We start from the raw sequence: 17,830 nt of genomic DNA on the forward strand, positions 1-17,830 counted from the left end.
GTAGTATGGACACGTAATTTGAATTGGATCCAGATCTGATTATGTAGTATGGACAGGTAAATTGAATTGGATCTGGATCAGATTTTGTAATATGGACAGGTAATTTTAATTGGATCCAGATCTGATTATGTAGTATGGACAGGTAATTTTAATTGGATCCAGATCTGATTATGTAGTATGGACAGGTAAATCGAATTGGATCCGAATCAGATTATGTAGTATGTACAGGTAAATTGAATTGGATCCGGATCTGATTATGTAGTATGGACAGGTAAATTGAATTGGGTCCAGATCTGATTTTGTAGTATGGACAGGTATATTGAATTGGATCCAGATCTGATTATGTAGTATTGACAGGTAAATTGAATTGGATCCAGATCTGATTATGTAGTATGGACAGGTATATTGAATTGGATCCGCATCAGATTATGTAGTATGGACATGTAAATTGAATTGGATCCACATCAGATTATGTAGTATGGACAGGTATATTGAATTGGATCCAGATCTGATTATGTAGTATGGACAGGTATATTGAATTGGATCCACATCAGATTATGTAGTATGGACAGGTAAATTGAATTGGATCCACATCAGATTATGTAGTATGGACAGGATCTAGGATAGCTTTTATGTAGTTGATAACTTTTACAATTTGTTGAATTGGCCATGTTTAATTGAAGAGGTCTGGTGTTTATTAAATGTTTATTACAGATAAATCTCAAAGTTGAGTGTAGAAAGTTCAACTTTGCATGAAACTAAACATATGATAAATGAATGAATGAATGGATGAACAACAGTGTCAATGTAGCAGTTCACTTTGATTAAAGCCCAAGGTGCAACCAGGCTATGTGCCCATGCTATGGAAGTACATGTAGGTTTGCGCATGTGCAACGGAATACATTTGTTTATTTTGTATCAACATATTAGTGGTTGTTCACACATATCGGTTATATGTAGTTCTTGCCTAATCCGAAGAGTCCCTTGTTATATTTTTTCAAGTGGCAGTGTTTCTGCTACGTTTTTCTCCGGTGCGTACGTACAGCCAGACACCCAGTGTGGGTGAAACATGTGTTTCTATAAACTTATATATAAAAATTAGAGCCCGAGAAAATTATATTTTGAGGGACCTGTTCTAACACGATCCAAACACTGTTACACAGTGACAAATTGTATAATTGAAATAATTGTACATTCTTGATATTCTTGGGTACGAACTAACTTACTTACTTGTATCATTTGTACAAGGTACTAGATTACAGCTGCACACATACATGTACACTAGCGTCGGCATTGGGTCGATCATTACCACACCAAAATCATTAGATACATTGTATATGAGAATTTTTTTACAGATTACAGATTACATGTAGGTCGTGTTTTGACAACATGATTGGGAAAACTTCAAAATTAACTTCACAAGTAAAATAATAATAATAATAATAATGATAATAATAATAATAACATTTATAGAGCGTCAGTGTAACAAATAGGGTTTGCTCAAAGGCGCTGAACAAAACTAAAAAGGTGAAAGGAATACGTACTTAAAAGGGATATAAGTTAAAAACGTTCAAAGTCCCACAAGTTCAAAGTTCATAGATAAAAGTAGCAACTAATGAAACAAATTAAAACTAGGCATACGCCATCTTAAAAAGATGAGTCTTCAGTTTTCATTTAAAAATGTCAATACAGTTACAAAGTCTAAGTTCTGTTGGCAAACAATTTCAGAGTTTAGGAGCAGCATGTGAAAAGGCACGTTGACCGTAAGACTTGGTGTTAACTGACGTCGGTGTCAGTAGACATTGATCCATAGATCTGAGAGTGCGGGTAGGACAATAGCGAGTTACAAGGTCACAAATGTAAGTTCGAGCAAGTCCATTTAAGGCACGAAATGTGAGCAACAGTATCTACATTTATTACATCTGATGTCTTATATGTGACACGCACGATCATTGTCCAGTTTGCACCACATGGTCGCCTCCTGTACATGTTCTGTACATTACTAGCTTGTCTGTCAGTGCCACATTTTGCTTCCTCTCTTCATTTTTCTCAGATGTTTTATGAATTTGAAAATAGTCAGTGTGCGATCGACAAAATTTCTTTCCACTGAAGTTTAGAAAACATTTAGTTCTACTCTACGTAAACATCGTGTTGTTGCATCATACATCATGAGACGTCACATTGACCTCACACTTCACTTCGCCCTTCCTTCAACGTCCCTATATGAAACTAGTTCGAAGGCTTTCATTAGCGATAGCGTGGCCAGTCTTGTTTTACCGCGTAATCGTCAAATGTTTTCCAAATAATTATGAATTTCTTTCTTTTTTTTTTACACTTTGGGTATTTTACTTGCTTCTGTGCAACCCATATTTGATTTTCCGACCTTAGAATTTTTTTCAATGATCGTCAGGTTTTAGTACTTTCCTAAGCTGGTCCCACAACTAAACTGTTGTGGTTATACTTATAAGTTATAGCTGGGCGTTGTGACCGGTAGGTAACCGGCTATTATCTACATCACTGCCTACTAGGTATAGGTACGTCAACGACACAACTACTTGCAATTGACAGAAAACACTTGTCACGCACACAAAAAGTTGTATGAAATTGTGATTTTACTAAGGAGTGTAGCAACCCAGAACGTACATTGATCAAACTGAGAAACATTTTGGTTTCATTTTATGTCATTCTATTTCAGTAACAATGTATCATTTTCACGTAACGTACCGTTCACACAATTTTGCGTCAGTTTGAGGGTAAACCTGCTATATTGACTACCAAACTTAGTTAGCGACAGTTATTTCTACTCATGTTGCATCACTATATATTTACAAACAGTATATATGAAATATGAGAGTCGTGTGAAACTTTTTCAGTGCAAAATGGGATGAAGATATGAGGGCAAAGTCAGTTCTCCTTACAGCAGTTTGAATTTCCCGCATATGCATACATTACCCATAATCCTCTTTATATAGGGGACATCTGCCTTTAACGTAAATGAACCTATATGTACCATGGCAGGTATATCATATTTGTCGATATCTTCTCCACTCTCAGTGACTCTCTAGATGTTATATCTCAATACAGTTTGCATCAATTTAAACAGAGTTCTTAATATCTTTTTTGCTTCATATACATGTACATTCTTTCCCTTTCTATCATATTCTCATTCTGTCACATTTGAATAACATTTCTTGCACTTAGGTGCAAAAATTTGTCAAAAATGAGTATTTTTGCATACTTACACTCAACTGTCAATATTTTCAACAAATACTGTTTTTAAGCTTTATTTTCAGTTTCACACACCTGTGTATCAAAAGGTTATCAGTATTGGAAAGTATGTCCCCCACACCTGTGTGTCAAAAGGTTATCAGTATTGGAAAGTATGTCCCCCACACCTGTGTGTCAAAAGGTTATCAGTATTGGAAAGCATGTCCCCCACACATGCAACTCTTCATGCATGCAAAAATTCTCATTCATGGATACATTTTTTCTATGTACATGTACAAAGCGAAATGACATTTTCATGATTCCTCAAAAGTGTACTTTTAAGTTATAACAAAGATTTCTGTTGATGTGAAATGAGTTTTGCATTTGTACTTTGAGAATAATCAAATTTGTACCAATTTATCTCAAATTTATACCAATTTATCTTAAATTTATACCAACTTATCTCAAATTTATACCAACTTATCTCAAATTTATACCAATTTATCTTAAATTTATACCAACTTATCTCAAATTTATACCAATTTATCTCAAATTTATACCAATTTATCTCAAATTTATACCAATTTATCTCAAATTTATACTCTTATCTCACGTTTATACCAACTTATCTCAAATTTATACCAACTTATCTCACGTTTATACCAACTTATCTAAAATTTATACAACTTATCTCACGTTTATACCAACTTATCTAAAATTTATACAACTTATCTAAAATTTATACAACTTATCTAAAATTTATACAACTTATCTTATAGAATTATTACATGTGAATTATGGTAGTTCTAAATAAAATGAATGATGAATTATTTTCCCTAGTAAGTACTCTGTACACTTGAAAACATAGTTTGGTGTCTAGGTAGCCTACTGAGGCAAACATAGTTTGGTGTCTAGGTAGCCTACTGAGGCAAACATAGTTTGGTGTCTAGGTAGCCTACTGAGGCAAACATAATATCAAGACTACTTACAAATGCTTAATTTTTTCATTTATTGGATACCAGTAATGTTAAGTCCTTGATTAAATAGTTTTGCTTATTATATCTGTGTTGGCTTAGGGCCAATATTGGTAGAAGGCACAAAATACAGTTTAGAGTGCATGCATTCTAGTGGTTATCTGTGGAAAAATTATAACCTTGTCTAAAATGTGTGTAAATGGGTGTGACCAGACTACAAATCCTTCAACCTATGTCTTATTGTTCACCACTTTGTCTGAAGTGTTACAGTAAAAATAATGATTGTATGAGCCAGTGCAAATGATAATGTTAATTAAGTCAGATCTCTCATAATTTTTTATGACTGTTTGTGTGTAGAATGCCTTCACCTCTAAATATTATTAAATGTTCATTTCTTCACCGTTGATATAAAGTTCTTAATACCATGTTTATGTGTGTATATATATATATATATAATTATATATATATATATATATATATATATATATATATATATATATATATATATATATATATATATATATATATATATATATATATATATATATACGCTCTGCCACTGCGGTATAGAGCACTGTCTTATAGCAGATTGATACTCACCGAGTTATATATATATATATATATATATATATATATATATATATATATATATATATATATATATATATATATATATATATATATATATATATATATATATTATATATATATCAAACACCTTAGTCTGGATGTCAGTGTAATATTGACTCATGAAAGATAGATCTTAAGATTTGATGAAGGATAGCACTAGACTACAAACACTTTGATACACTACTGTCAAGATTTTTTAGCTCCGCTGTCAGCGAAAGCTGAAAGCGTAAGCTTTAGGTATACATTTAGGTGGGTATACAGTGTTTCCGCTGCCCACTCACCAAATCGCAAAATGCGAATAAAATCTGCATTTGGCGAGAATATTTTTGATACAATTAGCCAAACTTTCGAAGCCAATTTAGAATAGGGCACCAGAAAATCTATGGGTAATGCTTGTGGTTTCTTTGTCACAACACGGAATATCCGTAATTTAAACTACATTGTATTACATTTAGAAGGAAGTGTACACATTGTGCGTTCCTCAAAAGTTAAACAAATCATAAAATTGTTACATCAGCAATGCAAATAAACGTCCCATCCAACAAACTTTTAAGTTCCGTTGTGTAAAACTTTCAGCATCTGATCATGTGATCCATCCTTGTAAAATTTGATCAAGTACTTCGTCACATGCAAGGGGCGATGGAAGATGGGTTGTCTTTACCGGGCCCTTCCACTATGCAGGCCGAAAAAACTAAACAATACGGTGAATATCGCAATTCACAAACTGAGTTCCATGACATGAAATACGAACAACAGCGTGAACTTTCAATTTGACAGAGACACAGTTGTAAAAGCGTTTGATACAAATTTTGTGTCGCTGAGGAGAACTGTTAACTCGTAATACACAAAGATATTCGTTTATTCTTGATCGATACATAACGTGCGAACCATGTTCACCTCAGACGAAGAGCATGGTGTAGTGAACGGTAATTCACATAATGTGTTCGATCTAGTAACAAAGCTCAAAAAGAAAAAGTTTTAGTTTTATTGAGAATGAAATGGTGACGTGGCAGTGTGAATTTATCTACGGGAAGTTTTCAGCATAGAATGTCCAACGATGTGGACCATTTGATCATCGCTTCACTCGTGAGGGAACGATGTGGACCATTTGATCATCGCTTCACTCGTGAGGGAAGATGCTTCGCCGTAATGGCTGTGCTATATCGATGGAAAACCTTTCTAACCACATCTGTAACCAATCATGTGGATAAGTAATGATAATATCGCGTAGTTTCTAAACTACCCAGGACGTGCTCTCCACGTCATGAAATGGTCATGGGGTACATGAAACTGTTGAAACGTTATGCATACGATGGGTCATATTCAAATTTCACAGGTCACACTGCACATTGAGATTTAGAAAATAGTTACAATAAGAACTGAATAAAACCTAGATGTTTGGTGCTACAACTTTGAAGCAAAGGTGAGAACCGTACGTATGCCAACATGACATGAAAAATTTAAAATTATGTAAATAAACAGAGTAAAAATATACAAGTTTGCGTTATTGTCTTTATTTATATAAGTTGATTTTTATCGCAAAAGTTTTGCTGATTGAAAGTCTGGCTAATAAATTTTGAGGCAAATTAGCCAAATTGCTAGTAAATTTTTTGACCCAGAGGAAACACTGGGTATAGGTATAGAAGTATAATTGATCATGGTGTGTCCATCAACTTTTTTTATTTTCATCATCTTCTCCAAAAGTGACAGTCAGAATATTTCGATATTTTGTGTGCATGTTCCTTGGGGGAAGCTATTCAGATTTGTTCATGCCAAGTTGATCTGTGCCATTTTCAATTTTTTACGATTTTTTTTTCAAAAATGATATTTTCATATCTCCTCAAATACTACTTGTCAGATTGCTTTGATATCTGGTGTGTCAATGCGCAGAGGGTAGCTTACTCAGATTTGTTGATTTCAAGTCAGCACATTTCTATTTTCTATTTCTGATGATTTTTTTTTGTAATTTAAAAAAAAAATATGTTAATGAGCATTGTGACCGACGCCATATTGGAAATCAGTCCACGGGACTTTAAGTAAACTGCCACTTTTCAAAAGACACCATTGACGTCAAACAAGCAATGTAATATGTGCTATAGTCAAAATTCTACGCATTGTGCGCCCAAATGACAAGTGTTTGTTCGAAACACGGTTGCAGCTTTCAAATCCAAATTCTGCACCCCTTCTACAGAATGGTTCATTCCAGTATATGCTCTCAATCAAGTCATGCCTAGCCTGAAAGTGTATGCTATCACTGTAGGGGACGATTTTTGACAGAGTCAGTCATCAATAAAAACGATAATACTCATTCTAAAATTACCACATTTTGAAAGGGAAAGTACTTTGTGGTTCATTTATGTAGTTTTGATTTTGTACGATCAATATTGGCAAAATTGCCGCCGATGTGGTAATGCACGACAAGTGAGTTCAGAGGACGCCATCTTAAATCCTCATATCTTACCTATACCATACCACTACAGGGATGAACAAATCATTTTGTGAACTGGTGGTCCCTGGACCAGTGCCTTAAAAAATCCAGTGGTCCTGCTGAAAGAATTAATGGTACAAGGTAAAACTTGTGCAGGTCCGTCCAAAAAAATCGCTAGTCCTGGACCCAGGACCAGTGGATTTGTTCACCCCTGCACTACATGCAATGCTTTGAAGCCTAGCAGAGGTCGTAAGTGTACCATCCTCGTTCACAACTAGCTATTTCTGGAAATAGAAATTCTGCTATTTTTAGTACTTTTTGATTTTTTTTCCTACGGCATTTCTGTCGTATACCACAGTAATATTAATAAAATGCCGTTTTTTGGTCAAATTTAGGTGTTTTTTTGCTTAATTCATGAACTTATGATGTCGTCGGAAATGTGACAATCAGCTGGAATGAAAACAAACTACGTTTGCACATTTGTATTTGTGCATTTATCATCATTTTTAGACTAATTTTCCTGAAAATTCACAAATTTTGGGATTTTTGTCACATTTTAAAGCTGTCTGTCTCTACGTTTTTCAAAATCCATGAACGAAGAATTGTAGTACGTGTGGATACGAATCGAATGATATACTGGGTGCTTAGGCACATAGTAAACAGATATACAATGTAGGATTTGAACGTAGTCCTTGCATTCTTCTAAAATGTCATGTCACCATGTATGACAACCATGGGACAGCAGGTTCGTAAATCTTCTGCAGGTATGTTCTATACAAAGCACTTATCCCCAAAAATCGGTGAATTGCGTGATGTAATAAACTATGGCTTTCGAGAGAAAATAAATTCGTAACTGTGAATAAATGTTTGTGTAGTGTTATTAAATGTAAATATGAGACAGTATGCAGCAGGGTCGTAAATCTTTACCTGTATTTTCTATGGACAATCGGTGCCGCAGTGGTGCACATGGACGGTGTAATGCGTATCATGCTTGGGTCAACATTAGTCAAGTTACGTGTACACCGTATGCTTGTAATGCTGTCACAGGTAAATTGTATCATGTATATTATATTCTGGCCTTTGAGTGAGAAATGGGACAAATACAATTTATAACTGTAGGTAAATGTATGTACTTGTACTATATTAATTGCGATTGTGGGATGGCTGGGTTGTGAAACATTGTGAATTTTCAAAAACGAATGATAAAAAGTTAATAATAGTATTTTGTGATGTATTCTACCTAATAAAGGTTTATTATAGTCGATGAATCTAGCAGCTCAAAAGGGAGGGACCGTTATTCAGGAGACGGTAGATGACCTAGTAACTTTCGCTTGACACATATGACGTACCGTTGGAAGACGCTAGCACTCTTTATATCTGTCATTGATATGGAAAAATTTTCAGACAAGACCTTTTCAGGTATGATTAGCGAAATATTTATTTTTGCTGAGATTAGTAGGTCTGCAATTCTGATTTTCACGATGTCTCTTGCCATGTCACATTGAGCTTTGAACACTCGACTAAATTTAGTCCAGCTTGCATGCAAAATGCTAGTCCTGCTTGCAGACGGGCACAGGTCTATTACTAACATGACCCTCAACATTGAAGGGGCGAATTGTTCCATATGTAAACAGGACTAACGAAATATGTGCACCGCCTGCAAGGAGGTCCATAGACTATTAAATTAAAATATCAGACGATGTTATGTCTACTACAAGTTGAATGAATTATTTTAGATCCCTAGTTTATTTCATTCATCATTAATATTTTCCAGGGTTAAAGCTGTAAAACACTGGAATTATTTATAGCCAACCTCAAAAATCTTTTTTTTTGTGCATTTCTCAGTCATTATTTTTCTGAGATCGCTATAAAACAAAACTGCATGGTGAAGAGCTGAACAACTGAACCACTTCTACATGTTACCAAAATTTAAAAAAACAGCGGCGCTATTGTGATCGATAGGTCGCTTGTTTGCTAAAATGATTTCTTACATTGTTCAGCCACATGTGATAATTGGCCATACTGTAGAAATACAGTGTCTTATGACATAACCCAAGTGGCCTAAGGCAAGACCTAAACCATTGATGGAGTATGTAGTATTTGTTAACTCATGTGAGCAGAAATAACATAAGGTCTGTTTACCTGTGTATAAAGTTAGTATTCATTGTTTTTGCAAAGGTTTTAAAACCCCTGGTAACAGCAGGAGAGAACAATGTATGATGTATATACAAATGTGTGTTCCCATGCAGGGTAAATTTGACACACTTTTAAATGGGAAAACATAAACAAGAAGCTACAAATGTATGTACGTACGTACGTACGTACGTACGTACGTACGTATGTATGTATGTATGTATGTATGTATCTATGTATGTATGTATGTATGTATGTATGTATGTATGTATGTATCTATGTATGTATCTATGTATGTATGTATGTATGTATCTATGTATCTATGTATGTATGTATGTATGTACGTACGTACGTACGTACGTACGTACATACGTATGTATGTATGTATGTATGTGTGTATGTATGTATGTATGTATGTATGTATGTGTGTATGTGTGTGTATGTGTGTGTGTATGTATGTATGTATTTGTGTGTGTGTGTGCGTGTGCGTGCATGCATGCGTATGTATACATGCATGTATGTATGTGTGTATGTATGTATTAAAATCCCATGGGTGTAACTACATGTATGTACATTTGTATCTGTGGAGTTTTTGATCTAGTGTAGAAACTATACGTGACTTTGAATCTCCAGATCTCTCTTCACAAGCATATTATGAGAAGAGATCTTGAATTCAAAGTTATGGATAGCCTTTCGACTAATGTAAGTATAATCATGCTGACATATCCGCTGAAAGGCAAAAAATGTGAAAGACAATAGAAGTGATATGCGTTATGTATAAAAAAAAAATGTGTGTATAAATTATAATAAATGAAATGAATTTATAGTCATTATCGACTATTTATCCTTTGACTTTTGTTGTGAGCCATGTGTTATGCACGAGGAAGCCATGATGAATACAGAATGGTAGGGGTCTGTTCATCTCTTGTCATGAATGACTCTTGTCATGAATGTGTTGTAACATGTAAAGGTTTCATTGTATTTATTTAGAGTATAGAATGAAGAGATTTGTAACGGTTGTGTGGAGTCTAAATAAAGCTGGAAAGCTGAACCAAAATTTCAAGATGATCTGATTCCAGATAAATAGATGTATAGAAAGGTGTTCCTGTGTATCGGGGATGACAAAAATTTTGTTATGGCAGTGCCCTATTAGAGTTATAGGTTGGGTAGTTTAATGAATGAATGAATGAATGAATGAAAAGAATGAGAGGAAAAGAAATAATTGAAGCTTGAAATAATGCAGACTGAATTATTGTGGTACTGCTAGAACGTATGCATAGGAGTGTTTGATTTGTGAACATCAAAATTTATGGTGATCCCAGCAAATGTTGGATTTTAAATCAGCTGTACTGTACAGGTATATTGCAATGGTAACAATTTACCAATAAAGTAATGTCACCTTGTGATCACAAATAAGGCTGATGCTCATTATTCATATTATGACACCATAGAATCAACATTCAGTAGCACTCATCATATTATGTATACAGAGGTCCCCAGTATATTTGTCTGGTTTAAACTTTAAACAAGAACCCCATTGTGTACTAATAGAGCAAACCACCCTTCAACAGATCCTCCAACCCAACAAATTTGCACACTAGGCTAACAACACCAAGACCAGGTTGGCCTCAAGGATGACGTAATATTACAAATGTAAACAACACCTTTGGCTTTGCTAACACGTGAGCACTCGGCATATTCCGGAAACACGAAAAAAGTCAAAGGAAGCAGGCTGGGAGGTACAGATTTTCCCCCTCCCATTTCTATATGACGCATGCAGTAAATCAACATTTAATCATACATTCCTTTCATTAGGGGGCAGTATGAACATATTAGTGTAAAGAAAGAAATAGAATTGTAAAGAAAGAAATAGAATTGCAGTGGCCGTTTAAATGATTGTCATCATGCCCGTGTGCATGTCAGTCTGTATAGTCACCTGCCAAATAGAGATATACAGTAAGCCTGAAATATGGTAGAATTATAGAGGGATGGTGAATGGACATGACATGATGAGATTAGATTTGCTCCATTCACAAGGAGTCAGGAGATGGTGCAATTTTGTTCTTAGCATCTTTTGACTTTTTCAGTGAAAATAAAATTTGTGTTTGATCTGCAACCTTGTGGATTGAATTGATAGTTAAAATGTTCAGTATATAGTAAATGTTATTTATTGTTGACTTGGGTAATTGTTGTTCAAATCCAGGCATTAAGAATTAGCATGTAATGAGGTAGACATTTATGTTAACAAATCACTATGAAGACCTTGAATGACCTTGCTGTATTGTCTTTTGTCATGTTGTGTATGTCTTGTAAAACTACAAGAATCCTCTCAAGATTATTCCACTCTATTTGCTTGCTATGAATCCCATTGTTACATTCACTCTATTTGCTTGCTATGAATCCCATTGTTACATTCACTCTATTTTCTTTCTATGAATCCCATTGTTACATTCACTCTATTTGCTTGTTATGAATCCCATTGTTACATTCACTCTGTTTGCTTGCTATGAATCCCATTGTTACATTCACTCTATTTGCTTGCTATGAATCCCATTGTTACATTCACTCTGTTTGCTTGCTATGAATCCCATTGTTACATTCACTCTATTTGCTTGCTATGAATCCCAGTTACATTCACTCTATTTGCTTGCTATGAATCCCATTGTTACATTCACTCTATTTGCTTGCTATGAATCCCATTGTTACATTCACTCTATTTGCTTGCTATGAATCCCATTGTTACATTCACTCAATTTGCTTGCTATGAATCCCATTGTTACATTCACTCTATTTGCTTGCTATGAATCCCATTGTTACATTCACTCTATTTGCTTGCTATGAATCCCATTGTTACATTCACTCTATTTGCTTGCTATGAATCCCATTGTTACATTCACTCTATTTGCTTGCTATGAATCCCATTGTTACATTCACTCTATTTGCTTGTTATGAATCCCATTGTTACATTCACTCTATTTGCTTGCTATGAATCCCATTGTTACATTCACTCTGTTTGCTTGCTATGAATCCCATTGTTACATTCACTCTATTTGCTTGCTATGAATCCCAGTTACATTCACTCTATTTGCTTGTTATGAATCCCATTGTTACATTCACTCTATTTGCTTGCTATGAATCCCATTGTTACATTCACTCTATTTGCTTGTTATGAATCCCATTGTTACATTCACTCAATTTGCTTGTTATGAATCCCATTGTTACATTCACTCTATTTGCTTGCTATGAATCCCATTGTTACATTCACTCTATTTGCTTGTTATGAATCCCATTGTTACATTCACTCAATTTGCTTGCTATGAATCCCATTGTTACATTCACTCAATTTGCTTGCTATGAATCCCATTGTTACATTCACTCTATTTTCTCTCTATGAATCCCATTGTTACATTCACTCTATTTGCTTGCTATGAATCCCATTGTTACATTCACTCTATTTGCTTGCTATGAATCCCATTGTTACATTCACTCTATTTGCTTGCTATGAATCCCATTGTTACATTCACTCTGTTTCTTTTTCTCTGTTTTCATAGAGTTCTTGATGTACAAAGGTCAGATGCAGGAACCTACCAATGCAAGGCATGGAATGATATAGATGAACTCTGGTCAGCAACGGCAGATCTGACTGTATATGGTAGGAATCATTCTGGTATTGTAGATTATAAAAAAAATATCAACCACATTATGAATTAGTATAATGATGGAATGTTCTCTAGTCGTAAAGTTTATAATTTAAGTTAAAAGTATTCACTCCTGAAAAAATTGTCAGGACATGAGCTTACCAAAAGAGTATATAGACTCAAAAATGTGGAAAATGCAACCGAAGCGAAGAATCTTTCCTGTGTGTTAGTGTGTAGTGGTAAGATTGCCACTGACAACTAATCAGTGAGATATGGTATGAGTGTGAATGAAAGCTGCAGTAGAATGTCAAGTCATCACAACAAATTAACTATGGTAACAGCAGGATATACAACTGAGCACACATGTGTGCCTTGTTGATTGTTCATGATATGATGGTCCCATCAATGATATGCAAATTAGGGCTAAAATGTGTCTTTTTGGTCAAAAATCAATAATTCCAAAACTACTGAGCAGATTTGGCTGAAATTTAATGGAAATGCATGTACGGATGTATAGATGAAGAAATATTAAGGATACAATGATGTCATGAGTGATATGCAAGTTAGGTGTAAAAATGTTGAATTTTGGTCAAAAACTTGTATCTCACAAAGTCAGTAAGACTGAAACTTGGTGTTATGCAGATTTTCTTCAAAATATTTTGACACAATTGGCCCTAGCAACCTTAGCAACAATCAAATGGCTGTATATTTTGGTCAAATAACATTAACAACATCATCTGGTAGGCAAGTGAGTAAACAACCAAATATATATGCAAATATCCCTAGCAACCATGACCACACCCATAGTAACAGCCAAACAGTCGTGTATTTCAAAGAAAACAGGAATTAATAGACAATTGAATAAACATTCAAAAAATGTATGCAAATTTGCCTAGCAACAAGACTACACCCATAGCAACAGTCAAATGATTGCATATATTACAAAGATAGCAACATGGTTGGATAGGTAATGGGATAGTCATTCAGCAAATGAACACCTATTGTTAGCATGGACTGGCATATGGATAAACATTTTAAAAACTGTACAGTTGTGCTACAATGTCATTGGCGGTATTTTTTATTTTCAACCTCTACTACATAACCTATTGTCCTTTCCTTGCAAAATATCAAATGGAATTACCATTTAATGACTTCCTGTATGGTTAAAAACCTATACATGTACATGTTATAGTCCAGATGTGGCGTTTTATTGTCAATGAGCAAGTTTGTATACAGTCAAAGTATTCCACCTTTGGATATCATGAAAATGTTCTGTGACTGATGATGTCAAAAGTCAAGATTATGACCACGAACCCCACAATTTAACATATAATATCTTTATACAAGAGAATTGAAATAGTGAACAAGCTTTGATAGTTTGACAAACTACAAACACAATGTACTTTTTATTTTCAAAGATCAGACACTGCAGATATACAAGTCTTAATCCTACTTGTAATTTTTGGTGTACAAAGAAATAACCCCCTGGTAGAAAACAGATTAAACTTAAGTGTAATATATTTATCATGTCAACCTAGAAGCTTTGAAAAAACCCAGAGTGATATCAGTTTAAGTTTGCTGAATAATTGTAATTCAGGCACAGTACAATGTAACAGGTATAGCTGTCATTAGATTATATAACGGTAAGTTGTTTAGTTCATTGGCAAAACTACAAAAATGGTGAATAGCAAAATTTGAATAGAACACCCCCCACCCCCCTTTAGTTGGAGGTGTGACTTCCATTTGACACCAATTAAGTTATATTTAGTTCATAACTAAAGCCATTGTGGATCCGGATACAGCCTCCTTACAACCCACTCATAGAAAGTGAAAATGACATCTTACTCTGGGTGATAAATGACTGTAAGGTTTGCTTTCGGTCACCTGACCCCCACCAAGCATTTCACTGCCAACCCTAAACTTTTTTTTTTACGTATTAAAAAAAATCGCAAAACTTGTGAAGTCTCGCAAGAAATAGTGGATGCGGAAACTGACATCAACTTAAAAAGACAATATAAAACTGTTCTTTGTCAGTATGAATGTAAGTACATGTACTCCTGATGAAATCATACAATAGTTCATGGCAAATTTATAATATCTTTCATGATAATAATTATTTATTTGATTTAGGTTCACAAGTGTTGTTGCGTGATCAGAGTAGTGATAATTCCTTAAAAAACAATCATCGTGGGGACTATGTCATTCTCAATGACTTGTTAGCGTATGACTCTTGAGCCGAGTTCTATGCATAACCGGCGTAGGCACCCGTTCGTTTGCCAGTCTCTCGATATGTCTCATTTTTTCTGATGAAAGTGTCTATATTTTGTCAAAGAATTAATCACTGCTCTTGACAAACGTCCCGTCGTTGGCAAAATATTCCCTACCTGAAAGTCTGTGGTGTAATTTTACTGATCAACATATGCGTTAGTAGTAGCAGCGACGGCAGCTGTTGCAATGGCGTCTACATTCTGAAATAGAATGAACAGCTGAGCGCTGTAGCCCCATCATCACTTCATAAAATTGATGCCCGTTCAGCATAAGTTTCAGAATATTTTAGTTTAAAAGTGTCATCATAATAGAAAAAAATAGTGGGTCTATGTATATAATAAATAAATAATCTCTGACTCATGATTCCCCTATGTCTGTATCCCTATCGGCTCAGAGGGATACGGACGACATGAGGGGAATCATTCGTCCTCAATGACGTAGCACTCATTCGGAATACTGGGAGATTATATGTAAAAATTAATGCAATTATGTCACTTTATCAGTTTTAATAGCATTTAATAAATATAGGAACACAGGTAAGACATTGTTAATCACTCAAATTTTCATTTTTGTCTGAATTTGCATATTTTGGAATATATATTACTCTAATTAGATTGTTTGTAAACTGCCCTCCCTCCTTGGTTTTCCCATCTCAGGGTGACGTCAAACAAAGAATTTAACTTGCGCAGCCTTACAACCATATTGTTTGTCTCATGTCTACCATTACATTTTCTACAGCTCTGCCAGACAAATATTTTTCAGATTTAAATGTTAATCCTAATCAAAACTGGGTCTAACTGTTGAATTAAGATTAGACTTTGGGTGAGAAAATCAGTTATGTGACAGGACTATAGAAAAAGTTGGTCAAGAACAAAACCAGATTTAAACTGAATGCCTTCCATAAGGGCAAAGTCTTTAGAATTTCTTTCCTACACACAATAATTATTAAAATGCAATAGAACATTATGCAATTAGTTATATTTTAAGTATGTACCAAATTATATTGAATTTGAAGTGCATTTTTACTGAAAATCATGACTTGTGCAAATGAGTATGAAGATATAGCCTGATTACTGAAAATCATTTATTATGGAAATGAGTCAATAAAACTAAAAGCTACATATAAATCACACTTTATATGACACATGCACTTTGTTATCATCAATGTATGAACCAAATTATATTGAATTTGAAGCTTGCATTCTTCAAATATAGCCTAATTACCGAAAATCATTAATTATGCAAGTTGCTCATTAATAATAGTAAGGAATGCTTAAAACACTATCAATAAGTATATGGCTAGGAATCATAGCCCTAAAACACTATCACAGGGTTTGCACGGTCCTGGAAAACCCTTGAATTTCAAACCCTCCCTGGAAAACCCTGGAAAAATGCTCCCCACTGCTGGAAAAACCGTGGAAAATGATCGTGATAGATTAATATTGACGATCGACATGTCTGTGCTTGAGCCACCCATTCATATGATTCACTACACTGAGTCTCGTAAATATGAAATGGCGAAAATATAGTCTTTTGCCACCATGATGAATCACACTGACCCAGACAGTCAACCGATCATTGCACGAGTCACTTTGCCCACAGACCGTGCCTATAGGAAGTTCAATGAGCGCCGCAATGTTTGTTTTGATACGCATACTTGAGGCCCTGAAATTTTGACCTGGTTTTTCGCTCATACTTTCCTCAATACAGACCGGAAAGTTTACAAATTTCATAAAAAGGTGGATTTTTATGTGTTTTAAATAGCCATGGCAAGTAAATTTAGTAGGATCGTTGTGTAACGGTCCGGATCGTTCAAGAATTTTCAGTAGAAAATGACTGATCGATTTTCCACAGCCGGCCAGCAGCTAGCAACGCGGGAGTTCTTGGTACTCACTAAAATCACACTTCAGACCTACTATAAAAGTTTGATGTTTTCAGATAACATGTATTAACTTGATTCTATATTGTTGTGCAATTTGGAGTGACAGTGAACTTGAATGAAGACAACTTGCGTAAGCAAGGCAAGGCATGCCTAGGCCATAAAGGCGTGCAGGTGAAGTTAAGAGCAGTACGTACAGTTAATCGACTAAACTTTGTTTATTGGCCGACAGTTTACATGTAAACACAGATAACTAGTGTTAGTTATCTGTGATGTAAATGACATGAACAAGTCTTGCCATTTCCAAAATGCAAATATTTGGCAAGTAAAAATAATTAAAATAATTACAACTTTAATTTGGCTTCAGACTATGCATTATGTTTTGCGTATCTTTCCCCGTTTTACATGTAAATCCGAAAAGGTTCTCTCTAGTCATGTCAGTGATCATAGTCTTGCTGCTATACGTTCGGGCTTTCTTTCGATACTATAAGCGAACGAAGTTCGCAGTGAGGGCTTGCCCGAACAGTCTAGCTAATGTCATTTTCAGACCGGACATTCCATTGAGATTAGTGGGTTGGGCCATGTATGCATATACTTTAATATATTCAATCTCTGCATGCAGGTGTTGACAAACACATTTATGTCATTATTATGTCTTATGGGTTTATGGTAA

The 17,830-nt window shown here is 34.8% G+C and overlaps 1 protein-coding gene across 1 annotated transcript in view; it reads left to right on the top strand.

Annotated features, from left to right (window-relative positions):
- LOC144453352 (tyrosine-protein kinase Mer-like) overlaps positions 1 to 17,830 on the top strand; it is a 75,605-nt gene that overhangs the window by 17,091 nt on the left and 40,684 nt on the right. Inside the window, exon 3 of the mRNA XM_078144622.1 lies at positions 12,924 to 13,024. Coding sequence (XP_078000748.1) covers positions 12,924 to 13,024 — 101 coding nt within the window. The remainder of the gene's footprint in view (positions 1 to 12,923; positions 13,025 to 17,830) is intronic.

Source organism: Glandiceps talaboti, chromosome 2, assembly GCF_964340395.1.
Source record: "Glandiceps talaboti chromosome 2, keGlaTala1.1, whole genome shotgun sequence".
NCBI lineage: Eukaryota > Metazoa > Hemichordata > Enteropneusta > Spengelidae > Glandiceps > Glandiceps talaboti.